This window comes from Cydia strobilella, chromosome 4, assembly GCF_947568885.1.
Source record: "Cydia strobilella chromosome 4, ilCydStro3.1, whole genome shotgun sequence".
NCBI lineage: Eukaryota > Metazoa > Arthropoda > Insecta > Lepidoptera > Tortricidae > Cydia > Cydia strobilella.
Genome location: NC_086044.1, coordinates 1,040,743 through 1,058,196, shown reverse-complemented (window position 1 = coordinate 1,058,196; position 17,454 = coordinate 1,040,743). Strand labels below are relative to the sequence as shown.

The following is a 17,454-nucleotide window of genomic DNA, read 5'->3' as shown; positions in this document are numbered from 1 at the left end:
GTACCTTCGTCCAATGCTTTACCATTTTTACATACTTTATAAGCCGAACACTATTTGTGTTCAAAATTTAAAGCGTACATGTCCACTACAAGTACCTTGAGATTTTGATGATTGATCAGCGAATCAGTTACAAGATCAAACCGATCAGCAATCTTTCTTCTGCCCTCGTAGCCAAATCTTGCACTATAGTAGTTAACAGCACGTTGGCCGCTGAGAGCTGCGCTTTGCTGTCCAGCGCTGTGTCCAACGCTGAAGGTAGCGCAGTGACTAAGTTATATATGTTATCTGATCATAATGATGCACCAGCAACCGCTCCTCTGCCCTCGTAGCTAAGTCTTGCACTATAGTAGTTAACGGCACGTTGGCTGCTGAGAGCTGGGCTTTGCTGTCCAGCGCTGTGTCCAACACTGAAGGTAGCGCAGTTACTGAATTATATATGTTACCTGATCACAGCGGCGGCTGGTGATTCTATATTATGGGTGTTCACTATCACAGTAAAAAACTACACATTGAATTAACCGACACAAAATACGGTCATTGAACTCTCTTATAGAATTTCGCTATTACGAATATCTTGACGACCGATAGACGCTAACTGCAGTTCATTTTACAAATGGATTCTAGGTTGTGAATGTTGTTTTCAAATTTTATGGAAATATGTGCTAAATTGTTAACACATCGGTTTCGGTCCAAGCAAACTCACCGCACAGCCGTCGCCCGGCCCGCCCGCGCCCGCTCCAAACAAGACATATACTTAGGTACATACATGTACTTAGGTAGGTAACACGATAAACTAAAACACCTAGTTACTTTTATCACAGCGACATAACACAACCACGGTGTTTTTTCATATTGATCTTATTTAATGACATATAAGTTTTTGTTTTCGACGAACATTGTTACGAAAGTTCAAGGTTTTCCTTTTATATTGAACTCGAGTCGATTTTGTAAACTTTTTTCACATTCTCCCGTTAAATTCATTTATTTTAAACACCTCACAACAAACAAATTATGTGCACTTACTGCTTAAACTCTTGGTTAATTATTTATAATAAAAAAATGCCAAAATTCCATTCACGCGCGTACTTTAAAACTGACTACTAACTAAGGTCTGTTTACAAACAAGTGACAATATGGCGCACACAATGCGCGCGCATTCGACGAGAGGGCGCAAGGTCAAACGGGCTACGGAGCGCCGCTCCAATTTTACCTCTTTCTTCATAGAAAATCTTCTGTTTCACGTGCGGAACTGTAGCGAAACTTCTCTTTCGCTCTCATTGAATTTCCTATTGATTTTATGTACTAAATCTTTTTCATAGGAGCGCAATCCAAAGCGCTCCGCTTCGCGCGTTACCTATGATTCCTATGAAATTATAGGAGTAGGCCGAGTAGTATAGGCCGTCTATAAACTTATAATGAATAAAGGTAATTATTTAATTGGTATTGACTTTTGTACGATAGATCTTAAAGAGTAATATATTAATTAGGCACTATAATTTTATGGGAGTGCACTGCACAAGCGCTCCTTAGAGGAAGCCGCGCCTGCCTGATCATAATGATGCACCAGCAACCGCTCCTCTGCTCTCGTAGCCAAGTCTTGCACTATATGTAGTAGTTAACAGCACGTTGGCTGCTGAGAGCTGGGCTTTGCTGTCCAGCGCTGTGTCCAACACTGAAGGTAGCGCAGTTACTGAATTATATATGTTACCTGATCATAATGATGCACCAGCAACCGCTCCTCTGCTCTCGTAGCCAAGTCTTGCACTATATATTATGTTATTATGATATGGACTGCGTAAGCGACAGTACTACAGACGATTAATACAGTTACGGGCAATTTTCGTGTAGGAGAAACACAGTAACTCAGGAGTGATGGGACAAGGATACAGGAAACAGGAGGAGAAGGAAGTTGTGATAACCCAGAATGCGGCTGGATCGAATGATGCGACAGACAAGAGCGAGCACACAATAGTCAATAACATCCTTGTAAGCGTTCTTCTCGTCGTACTCGCCTGCATCGGTTGCTGCGTCCTGTCACGGTCGCCATGTGGTAAGTATGGGACTCGGAGGAGAAGTGAAACACACGTGCTTGCTCGTGAGCGTCTATAATGTAACTAACTCAACGTTCATCGACAACTTATATCTATATCTTATATTACTACGCACACCTCAGTAGTTTAACAGCACGTTGGCTGCTGAGAGCTGGGCTCTGCTGTCCAGCGCTGTTTCCAACGCTGAAGGTAGGAAGTGACTAAATTATATATGTTACCTGATCATAATGATGCACCAGCAACCTCTCCTCTGCTCTCGTAGCCAAGTCTTGCACTATAGTGGTCAGCAGCTGGTTGGCCGCGGCGGCTGACAGCTGCGCTTTGCTGGCTTCAGCTAAAGTGTCCAACGCTGAAGGCAGCGCGTCGGCATCGTCTTCCATGCTATCTGGAAACAGAAAAAGAAAGAATTAAAGGAGATTGAACTTTATATACAGTATGGCATTGCTTGTTACCCGGTCGCGTTCGAAAATAATTACTTACACACATTTAATTAAGGATACCGGGGTGAATAGGGATGACTGGGGTGAATAGGGCAAAATCTAAAAACGTGATTTAGCTGACAATTTCTTAAGAATATTCTAAATTTGTTCGTACGTTTCTACTGACAAAATTGGCGTTTTAGACTATAGACGGCATTCTTGGTCCTTCGAACCGGATTAGATGGTCCTTCTAGCCGGATCTGTCAACTAATAAACTAACCTCCATCTGGATCAGCAACCGCGTCAGCCCACTTAGTAACCTTATGCTTTAACGCAGCCGTTATCCCTTCTAGCCCCAAGTCCCTAGCGGCCTTAAAAGCGGCCGCGGCAGTAGCGAGACTCTCAGCGCACGACACCAGCTTGTCGCGCCCACCGGTACTGAGAAGGGGCTCTGCTAGTGTGCAAGCTTCTGTGGCGAGGCGCATGGACCATTCGGCGCCGGATTCGGCTTCGTTTAGGTGTGCCTGGAAATAAAATAATAATATACTGAAAATAGATTTTTTTTTTTTTTTTTTTTACTTTATAAAGCTAAATTTAGTAGATGTCATAATCATATACGAAAGAAACATAAGAAAAATCGGTCGTGTTTTAATTTATCGCCACTCGTTACGAATTTCCTACCTTTCGCATTGGTATCGTAATGTACTATTAAATTTTAGTTCTAAGGCATCGCGGCACGTGTTCCCATTTCTCTGGTAGAAGTACCTATAGCTAATTTTTAAAAAGTTTTGCATATTTTAAGGGCGAGTAATGTATACTCACCACATACAGGTGCGCCTGGGCATCCACCTCCCTGTGCCTGGCCGCGTCGGGGGCGACGCCGGGGCCGGGCGCGGGGCGGGGGTGGGGGAGCGGGAGGGGCAGCGGGGAGGGGGGCGGCGCGCGCAGCCACCGGCGCAGCGCGGCCGCTGCGTCCCGCTCTAACAAGGCGGACACCTCGTTCAGCACTGCGCACGCGCCGTCCACGCTGCCCGTTGAAATGCTGCGGCTGGCAGTTAACGATAGTGAGTTTGCTTCAATAATTAAAAAAAAAAATACCTGACAAGTGCAAGTCGGACTCGCGCACGAAGAGTTCTGTACCATTACGCAAAAAAATCACTTTTGTTGTATGGGAACCCCCACTTAAATATTTATTTTATTCTGTTTTTAGTATTTGTTGTTATAGCGGCAACAGAAATACATCACCTGTACCTGTGTTGTGTACAATAAAATGATTACTACTACATCATTTGTTAAAATTTCAACTGTCTAGCTATCAAGGTTCATGAGATACAGCCTGGTGACAGACGAACAGACGAACGGACAGCGGAGTCTTAGAAATAGGGTCCCGTTTTACCCTTTAGGTACGGAACCCTAAAAACAGTAGGTACCGTCAACCGAGGTGAATAGGGATGGCTGGGGTGAATAGGAACAAAACTCAAAATGAGACTTACCTGACAATTTCATAATATCTACCCAGACAAATTATATTATACAAAATCTACTAATATTTTTAATCGAATGATACTATTTGTGAGAATAGATATTAAGAAATTGTCAGGTAAAACTCTTTTTAAGTTTGTCCCTACTCACCCCAGCCGTCCCTATTCACCCCGGTCCCCGGTTGACGTTATGTCAGCATTTAACAGTCTCCGTCAACAATTAGCTCCATGCATGAATTTATTTTTATTTTTGGATTCATAATTTATATCGTTGGAACACCGGAAATGATAAAAATACTTTTGTAAACCTTAACATTATTTTATTAAAAAATGTTTAAAAGGTTGAAAATTTTTGAGCGGTTGAAACGCTCATAATTTTTGGCGCGAATTCGACAGAGCGTGATGACGTCACACGTTGGGCGGCCCAACTGACGTTTGCTACTAATGACACTAATCTGTCGAACGCGTGACGTCACGTGGCGTTTCGAGCGTTTCGCTCACTAGCTTTTCGCGGGCAAATTTTTGTACTTTTTATTTATAATTTTAAGTAATTTAATGGTAATTTAAAAACGGAAATGCATTTGTAACATGATATAACGGTAACAAACATCCGAATAAAACATATTTCGTTTAAATATAAACTTCATGCATGAGGCTAATTCTACTATACCCTCCTAAGGCTCAAGGTCCTACCCATTGGATTTATTAAGTTCAATAAAATTTTAATCATTTGCAAACCTGCATTTGTTTCACTAGCAATTTTTTTTTGTTGTGTGACCTGTCCAATTCCTTTGTCCAATATGTATTTGTATCTCACATTTTGCTTAGTGAGAGAGTGAGACGCAGTCGAATACCAACCTTAGGAGGATACTATGTCGGTTTCCAATATCGATGGACGAATTACTACCAAAAATACACATAGTAAAGCTACTCAACTAAATTTCTCACTCGAATTTCTCATTTCTCAATCGAAATACCCGATACTCGTGTCGCGAATATCGCGAATCGGCTAATAGCTGCCAACGTCATGGAGTAGATGGCGCTCGTAGTCACGTTTAAGTAAAATAACCGCTTCTAGGTTGTTGTGATTTTTGAGGGTAAGACAAGAGGGTATTACGCGCGAACGACAGTAAGAAAAGGAGGTTGTGTGCGAACAAAGCTACGGGAAGTGATATTTGCTTTAGGATCTATTCAAGAACTTTCTTATGGTGTTATTAGAATAATGAGGTGTCTCTTGTAGATTGTGACTAACATTCATATTGATATCAGTATTCAGAGTGTCAACAGTGATCCGAGGGAATTGTTCATGGCTAATGTAAGTGAAGTTCAATCATAATTATACGAAGGGTTTCGTCCCAAGATATTAGTAATTTAGAATTATAGAACACATTGTAGTTACGAGAAAGTGTAACCACTCATCATATGAACTTAAGGTAAACTTAGTCTGCGGAAAGGGGTCGCTATAAGGGGAGGTTGGAGGCGACTATGAAGCTCAAGTAACCAGATGGATAATCAGATGTAACTCATGTTATACTTAGGTAACAAAGTAGGACATCAGCAATGAATTATCGTCATCTCACTAACGTCCAGGCCTCGTATAGGTATGTAGTATGTTTACATATCGTTTTTCCAGTATCAGTAAAGGCATCAGCTCATTCAGTAAAGGTATCAGCTCATTCGATAGGTTAATAAGTATAGTGAGCTTGACGACAACTCGCTTACGCTTCGCAATGAAGAATACATCGTCAACCACACTCGAGCAGGTTGCCTCAACTTGTGGAGCCACCATCTTGAACTGTCACAGAGTGGATACATTGAGATTCCGTGCAGTTTCAGCAATTCGCCACAGCAGAATGCAATCCCATTCGGGCAGAGATAAAATGTGATCATTCACAAAAAATATGATATAAATATACTACTAGCAACCCGCCCTGGCTTCGCACGGGTTACACAAAACCCTAACAAATTAATTATACACCTAAACCTTCCTCAAGAATCACTCTATTGATGAAACCCGCATGAAAATCCGTTCAGTAGTTTATGCGTTTATCGCGAACACACATACATAAACAGACGGACGCGGCGAGTGACTGTTTGATAAGGTAGTGATATAAAGTGTCAACTTACCGGATAACTTTCCTGGCAATGAAGAAGACATCGTCAACCAGACTCGAACTGGTTGCCCCGACTTGTGGTGCCGCCATCTTGAGCGCTTTGCTAACGCTCTCCTCTAAGAAAAATCTAGAAATAAAACAACAGACGTACTTTAGGAAACTGATAATTTTATATATTATTGCTATATTATATTACTTCGTATATTTATTCTAGTTACTGATTTATTTCATTATAAAATAGTGGTCAAGTTAAAGAAAAAAACCTTGCCCCCAATTTGACCGTTTAAATAAAACTGTACGGCGCTATATGTGCCATTTTCAATTAAAAGGGTACTTATTGTCGCTTGTCAGTAAGGCGCTATTTCCATATAGCTTCAATTAGAAATCAACCTTATCGACAACCGACAATGTGGTACCTTTTGATTGAAAACGTCACATATGTTTTCCTGTAACTTGATTGTCAAACATCAACTTAACAACAAATTAAAAGCACGATTTTGTATATAAAGCTTGGAAAGTCGTTAAAAATTTCAACTGCCTTTTCACCCCCTTAGAGGTAGAAAATCCAGTCTACCCACCTTTCTAAAGCCAGATAATGTCCCAACAAGTCCTGAGCGGTCCTTGTGAGATCGCATTCTGCGATAATCTTCTCTGTGGCCACAAAACATGATTTCTTCGTTTCTTCATCCACTGTTGATGCGTCCGCCTGGATCAAATGTGTAATATAGTATCAAGAAGTTTTCGTCTCAATGACGAAAATGTCAGTAATTTACAATAGTTAACAAAGGAGCAAAATAGGGAATATTACGCGAAACTCTGCGTAGGCGCTATACTACCACAATCTAAGGGTCTATCACGAAACAAGAAAATCGACATTTCGTTATCTAACATCTCTGTCACTCTTGCATATTTGAGAGATAAAGAGGCAGATAGCGAAATTTCAAATTCGCGTTTCCCGGTAGGTCCTCTGTAAACAAACCGCCTTGATGCATCAATGTCATATTTTATTATCTGAAAACTTGTCAAAGACCTGTTAAAGGTACAGTATGTATAAGTTACTCTATGGTTTACTAAAAAGGTTAGTGCTGCACTCTGATGGCAGAACATTGCAGTAATATCGCCTAATAATATCTTTTTTTTTTATAAATATCCTTCATCACGAATGTGAAGTTCCGCGGTTGCGGATGCGAATATTCGCAACATCCCTGGTTAAAAAATTTGGTTGTTCGATTGCTGAGTCTACTATCTTATAATCCTGCGTTTATACTAGCCTTTTTACGAAAATGAGAGTTCAGTTGGAAAAATTGGGGCAATCGTCTGTCTTTTTAGTATCCGGAGTAGACTTACCTCGGCCCTTTTCCTGACGAACGTGAAATATAGATGTATAGTAGAATGTGCAAGAGCTAGCTCGGCTAAAACTGGCTCCGCGTGGAGTGCGGAGCGACGGGCGTTACAGTCGCGTTACTAGCTCGTGGTATACGGACCGTGCCGGATACGATACGGATACTGACACTGTTTAGAATATGCGAGTGCTAGCTCGGCTAAAACTGGCTCCGCGTGGAGTGCGGAGAGACGGGCGTTCGACAGTCGCGTTACTAGCTCGTGGTATACGGGCCGTGCCGGATACGATACGGATACTGACACTGTCTAGAATGTGCGAGTGCTAGCTCGGCTAAAACTGGCTCCGCGTGGAGTGTGGAGCGACGGGCGTTAGACAGTCGCGTTACTAGCTCGTGGTATACGGACCGTGCCGGATACGATACGGATACTGACACTGTCAAGAATGTGCGAGAGCTAGCTCGGCTAAAACTGGCTCCGCGTGGAGTGCGGAGCGACGGGTGTTACAGTCGCGTTACTAGCTCGTGGTATACGGACCGTGCCGGATACGATACGGATACTGACACTGTCTAGAATGTGCGAGAGCTAGCTCGGCTAAAACTGGCTCCGCGTGGAGTGCGGAGCGACGGGCGTTACAGTCGCGTTACTAGCTCGTGGTATACGGACCGTGCCGGATACGATACGGATACTGACACTGTCTAGAATGTGCGAGTGCTAGCTCGGCTAAAACTGGCTCCGCGTGAAGTGCGGAGCGACGGGCGTTAGACAGTCGCGTTACTAGCTCGTGGTATACGGACCGTGCCGGATACGATACGGATACTGACACCATAGAGTAAATAACTTATACTAGAGCGGTACTGTCATAGTAAATTTTGTAACCCCAGTAAATTCACTGCCATCTGTCGACACACTTTAAAACTAAAAATGAAGATTTATAAAAATACGATAAAATGTATTTAAATGTGGATAAATGATTTTTTTATTTGCATTATTTAATTTTATGATTTTGACCCATGTTCTTTCACTGGTATGCGTTAAAATTGTTAAATAACAAACGAAACCGTCAACGCCATCTATACGACAGTAGGCCAAAGCTAGTAGCGCCCTCTGAACGAGAATCAAATTTTTTTGATTTTCGAGGCACGTTTTTTCCTTAGACTGTATCCATCTATTACGGAGTTATATCTATCTTTGCTGACACTGTCTAGAATGTGCGAGTGCTAGCTCAGCTAAAACTGGCTCCGCGTGGAGTGCGGAGCGACGGGCGTTAGACAGTCGCGTTACTAGCTCGTGGTATACGGACCGTGCCGGATACGATACGGATACTGACACTGTCTACTTATAAGTAACATTTTTCTGATTTGACTCGTTAATATGTAGCCTATTACATATATAGATCTTTTATCACGTGTCTTGGATGATTTTGCATAGACTCACCTCGGCTCTTCTCCTGACGAACGTGAAATACAGATGTATAGTAGAATGTGCGAGTGCTAGCTCGGCTAAAACTGGTTCAGCGTGAAGCGCAGAACGACGGGCGTTTGAGAGTCGCGCTGCCACCAATTCGTGGTATACGCGGCGGCCGCCTGCGCAAATCTGGAAGGAAATTATTCACATAATTCGTCATTTCAATAAAAAAATACGTAAATTCAAACGCCTTCTTTGTTAAGTATATGTTACTTGTAATGGCTATAAAAAGTATATTTTACTTGTAAAGAATGAAATAAAACTATAAAAACGGATTATATCGCGTATATATAGTCTAAGTAAGTGAAAAGTGTAAGTATAAGTCTTTTCTCTTGTTTATACATTTATATGCTATTGTATTAGTTGGTATAGTATTGTTTTGATTATGTACAACTACTAGGTACTACAAGTTTGCACTATTTATCATTACTTTTTAATTGTACCTCGATATGTGAATTAGGAATATCTCTCAATAAATTAAAAAAATATATATATATAGAATTTATAATACATCCCGACGTTTCGAACCCTTTACAGCGTACAACCAGCCTTAAAGTTTATAGTTCATTATTTTTAGTATGTGGGTTTTTTTGCACTTTGTAGTAAACGAACGCGTGGTTGAGCGCGTGCCACAAACACAATACAAAAGAAACAATGGCTTTAGTTTAACAGATTAGTGTCTTTGGCGTAAAAATCATTTGTGAAGATTCAAACTATATAAGTGTTATGGTTTACATATTTTTGTTCAGGAAACTCCACTTAGGAAGGTCAGTTACGGCAGTTGCGCCCGTAGAGGCAACACTTCACCCGCGTGTGAAGGCATCTGCGAATCTGGCGTCGGATGCGGCACGGATATGGCACTGATACGTACCACTGGTTGTATGAGCGCCAGCGCCCGCGGCAACCGGCCAGGTGCACTTGAAGCTGCCAATAAGCGTGCTCGATCCACGTTCCGCCCTCCGGCTTCAAGCAGACGTGTAAAAGCGTCCGCGAATACTGCCGCGTCGGACGTCGGATCCGGTACGGTGCAGGCGCGACGGATAGCGCCTTCCGACTGAGAAAAATAAAAAATAAAAGTGGGGATAAACAAACAAAGCGAGGGTAAGTTTTTGGGCGGGAAAGATACTGGAGAATAGTTTGTACCTTATTAGCGAGATATCTGGCCAGCAGGTCCACTCCCTCGTCAGCTCGGCCGATCTGAGGGAACAACTTGAAGAGACGCTCCACGGCCGCTTCGTCGTCCTTGCGTGCCGCTTCTTCAAATCTGAAAGGAAAAGATCAAAATATGTTAAAAATATACGGTGCGTGTAATGTTCTGTATTTACCACAGTAAATCATGTAATGTATTTCCAACGGCTCGCCAACTCAAACATCACGTGACACGACTGCTCTGCTCGCGGTCTGTCATCGACTGACTCCTATCTGTCAGTGATGTCACTATTTTCTTTGTTTTCTGTATGTTTTGTATTAATAGTTGTTAATTATTCTTGTTACCTATCATGATTGTTTCACCGGATGGTCTCATTGGAAGATCAACGCTGGAAGTCTCCAGCAGCATGCTGAGATGAGACCATTTCGTGGTACTTTCTCCTTTTTATGTTGTTCTGTTTTGTATAATTTTATATTTTGTGTCTTTGCTATTTCTATTCTATTCCTTATTTACATAACTTAGTAAATCTCATTAAAATTTTACTTCATTACAACAAACAAAAAAAATAAAATGACGGATAAAAGCAAACAATTATCAATGGCTTGTTAGATGAATAAATTAAGAATTATAATCAAAATTAACTAAATTTGAACCTCCTAGTCTCAAGTAGCTATATGAGAATGAAGACTTTAAAAACGGCTTCCCAAAACGACCTACTCTTGACCGTTATTACATACTTGCGTACGAGCTGGTCGCGCCGCCGCCACTAGTCCGGGGTCCATGCTCAGGAAGCGAGCCACGTGTGACCTACTCTACATACTTGCGTACGAGCTGGTCGCGCCGCCGCCACTGATCCGGGGTCCATGCTCAGGAAGCGAGCCACGTGTGACCTACTCTACATACTTGCGTACGAGCTGGTCGCGCCGCCGCCACTGATCCGGGGTCCATGCTCAGGAAGCGAGCCACGTGTGACCTACTCTACATACTTGTGTACGAGCTGGTCGCGCCGCCGCCACTGATCCGGGGTCCATGCTCAGGAAGCGAGCCACGTGTGACCTACTCTACATACTTGCGTACGAGCTGGTCGCGCCGCCGCCACTGGTCCGGGGTCCATGCTCAGGAAGCGAGCCACGTGTGACCTACTCTACATACTTGCGTACGAGCTGGTCGCGCCGCCGCCACTGGTCCGGGGTCCATGCTCAGGAAGCGAGCCACGTGTGACCTACTCTACATACTTGTGTACGAACTGGTCGCGCCGCCGCCACTGATCCGGGGTCCATGCTCAGGAAGCGAGCCACGTGTGACCTACTCTACATACTTGCGTACGAGCTGGTCGCGCCGCCGCCACTGGTCCGGGGTCCATGCTCAGGAAGCGAGCCACGTGTGACCTACTCTACATACTTGTGTACGAGCTGGTCGCGCCGCCGCCACTGGTCCGGGGTCCATGCTCAGGAAGCGAGCCACGTGTGACCTACTCTACATACTTGCGTACGAGCTGGTCGCGCCGCCGCCACTGGTCCGGGGTCCATGCTCAGGAAGCGAGCCACGTGTGACCTACTCTACATACTTGTGTACGAGCTGGTCGCGCCGCCGCCACTGATCCGGGGTCCATGCTCAGGAAGCGAGCCACGTGTGACCTACTCTACATACTTGCGTACGAGCTGGTCGCGCCGCCGCCACTGGTCCGGGGTCCATGCTCAGGAAGCGAGCCACGTGTGACCTACTCTACATACTTGCGTACGAGCTGGTCGCGCAGCGTGGCCTGCGCGGCGGACATGCCGCCGCCACAGAGCCGGGGTCCATGCTCAGGAAGCGAGCCACGTGTGACCTACTCTACATACTTGCGTACGAGCTGGTCGCGCCGCCGCCACTGATCCGGGGTCCATGCTCAGGAAGCGAGCCACGTGTGACCTACTCTACATACTTGCGTACGAGCTGGTCGCGCCGCCGCCACTGATCCGGGGTCCATGCTCAGGAAGCGAGCCACGTGTGACTAGTGATGTGCCGTTACCGTAAATTACGAGAACAAAGAGAATCGTCGGGTAAATTACGCGGTAACGTTCTTCGTACGGGTAATTATCGAGAAAGTTGTCTAAGTTTTTATTTTTTTTAACTTTTTTTTACAGAATTGATCTTTTTTTAGGTAATACAATCTGTACTGAAATTTGCAAAAAAATCTGTCTACAGGAACTAGTTTATTACCAAAATTACCGTAAATTACCGCCGTAAATTACGCGGAATCTTCCCCGCGAATGTTCTCGGGTAATTTTTCTAAGAGAAATTTTTACTTTAATCAATGATATAATTAGATGTTAGAGATGAAATGCACCATAATATTAAATTATTTTAATAAGTTTCATTCGATGTGCGATTTAAAGTGTTTTTAATGAAAGTAGGTGCTTGCCTAACGAAAAATAAAGTGAGTTCTTTATTATTTCAGCCAGCCTAATTGTATAAAATCCATCTCATAATGAATAAAATTATTCTTTATCACTATAAGTGTTTTAAAATAATACAAAAATAATAATAATAGTGTAATAAAAAAACAAACATCAATATTTCAATAAGTCATATGTAAGCAAGCGCATTGATGTTTAAGGTAAAGTTAGATTTGCAATGGCTTACTAAGCCATTAATGGCTTGGCTTAAGTGTGTTTTAAGATATTTTATTACTTTACATCTCGTGTTTATTTTAAGTTAGGCTATTATATTGTAAACAGGTAAGCGCTTATCAACTGGGTTCGCATGTACCATTTACTGCAGGTAAAAAATAACACGTGGAAACTGCATTTTTTGTACAGTTTGGGTACTAGCGGATTAAAATGGTTCCTGATGGCCCGCCCTCAAGATCCTGCATACACAGCGCTCGACTTTTCTACTCGTTTGTCCTGTTACTCGTTTCGATAGCGCAATGAGCACATCATTCCATCCATTCCATTTTCATTTTTTCAGAGTGGTCCCTATTACTGACTAACTATAAGAAGACTTAGATGGTCCGGCCACATAATGAAACGAGATGATAGTTTGCCAGTTAAATTCGTCTTAAACATCCCTACAAACACGAGGTCCGCACAGACTGCAGCCATGAAGGTCATGCTAAACCTTCCACCGCTTCACCTACACATACAGCAAGAGGCCACCCCCTCAGCGGCAAGGTTGCGAAATCTCAACGACCTCCACATATGGTCTAACCTGGGAGCTCGGCACACAATATGCCTGGAAAAGGTTTACGATGACTTTCCAATGCTCAGAGCAGGCACGGATCGGATTCATAAACAAATTATACCTTCGACAAAATGTACAAAATAATTATATGAGGACAATCACGGAGGACTTAATACCCGTGAGCTCAGAATGTTCACTGATGGGTCCAAAACAGACAGTAGGTCGGGCTCTGGAACCTTCTCACAAGACCTGAACGTTTATTACCACTCCGCTAGGAGCTCATAACTCAGTATTCCAAGCTGATTGCTTGGGCATCAGCAATGCGGCGGCTACCATCCCTGCAAGGAAGGTAGTAGGATCCTCCATCCACATACTATTCGACAGAAGAGCACTCGTAATGGCCCTATATTATATTAAAACTCATACATGAATGCCATGAACGACTAATTGAGACCTCCATATGGCATACCTGTATGTCATAATAAGAAGCTCAACCTTCAATGGATCGAGGGACATAGTGGATCCTGGGGTACCGACGGTGCGGACGAGCTTTCCAGGCAAGGATCAGGTGCGGAGGCGATTGACCAGGAATCGATTCTCCCGATGCCTTTTAACAATGTACGCTCACTGCTGCTGGAACGTACAAACCACGACACACAGCACACTGGCTAAACCAGGCTGGAGGCTGACAGGCCATACCTGGCATCAATGAAAGACTCAAGAAGTCGCGCTTCCAGGATTCAGCAGGTCGCCCTTCTTCTTCGTCCGTCGTTGAGATACGAAAACCTGCCTGTGCTACAATACAATATCCTCACAACATTCCTGGAAAGACGAAGATCTCCCGACACATGGTCTCAATGTCAAGAGGGAGATGAAAGCATTGAAAGCTCAGAACCTTACCCCTATACCCCAGGATAAAGCGCTTTGGCTCCGCCGTACAAGAAAGCCGAGATAGAGCTGGGACTAAGATAAGGAGAAATAAGACTATAGATTATACCAATCAACCACGTGTCAGATAACATTACTACACTTAATAATAATAACGTTAAAAACATTTAAATATTTTAAAATTACAAAACTTGTAAGCAAAATTCAATCTTAATTTAATATACTTCATGGGTAAGTTACCGTAATTTCTCGGTAATTTACGGTAATTTTCACTAATGAGAATTACGGTAAGTGCGTAATTTCACGGCGGCACATCACTACGTGTGACCTACTCTACATACTTGTGTACGAGCTGGTCGCGCCGCCGCCACTGATCCGGGGTCCATGCTCAGGAAGCGAGCCACGTGTGACCTACTCTACATACTTGCGTACGAGCTGGTCGCGCCGCCGCCACTGGTCCGGGGTCCATGCTCAGGAAGCGAGCCACGTGTGACCTACTCTACATACTTGTGTACGAACTGGTCGCGCCGCCGCCACTGATCCGGGGTCCATGCTCAGGAAGCGAGCCACGTGTGACCTACTCTACATACTTGCGTACGAGCTGGTCGCGCCGCCGCCACTGGTCCGGGGTCCATGCTCAGGAAGCGAGCCACGTGTGACCTACTCTACATACTTGTGTACGAGCTGGTCGCGCCGCCGCCACTGGTCCGGGGTCCATGCTCAGGAAGCGAGCCACGTGTGACCTACTCTACATACTTGCGTACGAGCTGGTCGCGCCGCCGCCACTGGTCCGGGGTCCATGCTCAGGAAGCGAGCCACGTGTGACCTACTCTACATACTTGTGTACGAGCTGGTCGCGCCGCCGCCACTGATCCGGGGTCCATGCTCAGGAAGCGAGCCACGTGTGACCTACTCTACATACTTGCGTACGAGCTGGTCGCGCCGCCGCCACTGGTCCGGGGTCCATGCTCAGGAAGCGAGCCACGTGTGACCTACTCTACATACTTGCGTACGAGCTGGTCGCGCAGCGTGGCCTGCGCGGCGGACATGGCGCCGCCACCGAGCCGGGGTCCATGCTCAGGAAGCGAGCCACGTGTGACCTACTCTACATACTTGCGTACGAGCTGGTCGCGCAGCGTGGCCTGCGCGGCGGACATGCCGCCGCCACAGAGCCGGGGTCCATGCTCAGGAAGCGAGCCACGTGTGACCTACTCTACATACTTGCGTACGAGCTGGTCGCGCAGCGTGGCCTGCGCGGCGGACATGCCGCCGCCACAGAGCCGGGGTCCATGCTCAGGAAGCGAGCCACGTGTGACCTACTCTACATACTTGCGTACGAGCTGGTCGCGCAGCGTGGCCTGCGCGGCGGACATGCCGCCGCCACCGAGCCGGGGTCCATGCTCAGGAAGCGAGCCACGTGTGACCTACTCTACATACTTGCGTACGAGCTGGTCGCGCAGCGTGGCCTGCGCGGCGGACATGCCGCCGCCACAGAGCCGGGGTCCATGCTCAGGAAGCGAGCCACGTGTGACCTACTCTACATACTTGCGTACGAGCTGGTCGCGCAGCGTGGCCTGCGCGGCGGACATGCCGCCGCCACCGAGCCGGGGTCCATGCTCAGGAAGCGAGCCACGTGTGACCTACTCTACATACTTGCGTACGAGCTGGTCGCGCAGCGTGGCCTGCGCGGCGGAAATGGCGGCGCCACCGAGCCGGGGTCCATGCTCAGGAAGCGAGCCACGTGTGACCTACTCTACATACTTGCGTACGAGCTGGTCGCGCAGCGTGGCCTGCGCGGCGGACATGCCGCCGCCACAGAGCCGGGGTCCATGCTCAGGAAGCGAGCCACGTGTGACCTACTCTACATACTTGCGTACGAGCTGGTCGCGCAGCGTGGCCTGCGCGGCGGAAATGGCGGCGCCACCGAGCCGGGGTCCATGCTCAGGAAGCGAGCCACGTGTGACCTACTCTACATACTTGCGTACGAGCTTGTCGCGCAGCGTGGCCTGCGCGGCGGACATGCCGCCGCCACAGAGCCGGGGTCCATGCTCAGGAAGCGAGCCACGTGTGACCTACTCTACATACTTGCGTACGAGCTGGTCGCGCAGCGTGGCCTGCGCGGCGGACATGCCGCCGCCACAGAGCCGGGGTCCATGCTCAGGAAGCGAGCCACGTGTGACCTACTCTACATACTTGCGTACGAGCTGGTCGCGCAGCGTGGCCTGCGCGGCGGACATGGCGGCGCGCGGGTCGAGCTCGCCCCGCGCGCGCGCCGCCGCCACCGAGCCGGGGTCCATGCTCAGGAAGCGAGCCACGTGTGACCTACTCTACATACTTGCGTACGAGCTGGTCGCGCAGCGTGGCCTGCGCGGCGGACATGGCGGCGCGCGGGTCGAGCTCGCCCCGCGCGCGCGCGCGCCGCCGCCACCGAGCCGGGGTCCATGCTCAGGAAGCGAGCCACGTGTGACCTACTCTACATACTTGCGTACGAGCTGGTCGCGCAGCGTGGCCTGCGCGGCGGACATGGCGGCGCGCGGGTCGAGCTCGCCCCGCGCGCGCGCCGCCGCCACCGAGCCGGGGTCCATGCTCAGGAAGCGAGCCACGTGTGACCTACTCTACATACTTGCGTACGAGCTGGTCGCGCAGCGTGGCCTGCGCGGCGGACATGCCGCCGCCACAGAGCCGGGGTCCATGCTCAGGAAGCGAGCCACGTGTGACCTACTCTACATACTTGCGTACGAGCTGGTCGCGCAGCGTGGCCTGCGCGGCGGACATGCCGCCGCCACAGAGCCGGGGTCCATGCTCAGGAAGCGAGCCACGTGTGACCTACTCTACATACTTGCGTACGAGCTGGTCGCGCAGCGTGGCCTGCGCGGCGGACATGGCGGCGCGCGGGTCGAGCTCGCCCCGCGCGCGCGCCGCCGCCACCGAGCCGGGGTCCATGCTCAGGAAGCGAGCCACGTGTGACCTACTCTACATACTTGCGTACGAGCTGGTCGCGCAGCGTGGCCTGCGCGGCGGACATGGCGGCGCGCGGGTCGAGCTCGCCCCGCGCGCGCGCGCGCCGCCGCCACCGAGCCGGGGTCCATGCTCAGGAAGCGAGCCACGTGTGACCTACTCTACATACTTGCGTACGAGCTGGTCGCGCAGCGTGGCCTGCGCGGCGGACATGGCGGCGCGCGGGTCGAGCTCGCCCCGCGCGCGCGCCGCCGCCACCGAGCCGGGGTCCATGCTCAGGAAGCGAGCCACGTGTGACCTACTCTACATACTTGCGTACGAGCTGGTCGCGCAGCGTGGCCTGCGCGGCGGACATGGCGGCGCGCGGGTCGAGCTCGCCCCGCGCGCGCGCCGCCGCCACCGAGCCGGGGTCCATGCTCAGGA

The 17,454-nt window shown here is 47.6% G+C and overlaps 1 protein-coding gene across 1 annotated transcript; it reads right to left on the bottom strand.

Annotated features, from left to right (window-relative positions):
* Positions 1–267: 267 nt before the first annotated feature.
* LOC134740892 (conserved oligomeric Golgi complex subunit 4) lies at positions 268–11,797 on the bottom strand. The gene is made up of 12 exons (XM_063673545.1): positions 11,754–11,797; positions 10,014–10,134; positions 9,742–9,924; positions 8,841–8,999; positions 6,644–6,771; positions 6,079–6,192; positions 3,293–3,518; positions 2,751–2,994; positions 2,270–2,436; positions 1,920–2,031; positions 1,565–1,672; positions 268–407 (listed from the first exon to the last, which is right to left on the bottom strand). Exons 1-12 carry the CDS (start codon positions 11,795–11,797, stop codon positions 268–270), a joined length of 1,746 nt encoding a protein of 581 aa, XP_063529615.1.
* Between the last annotated feature and the right edge of the window lie 5,657 nt (positions 11,798–17,454).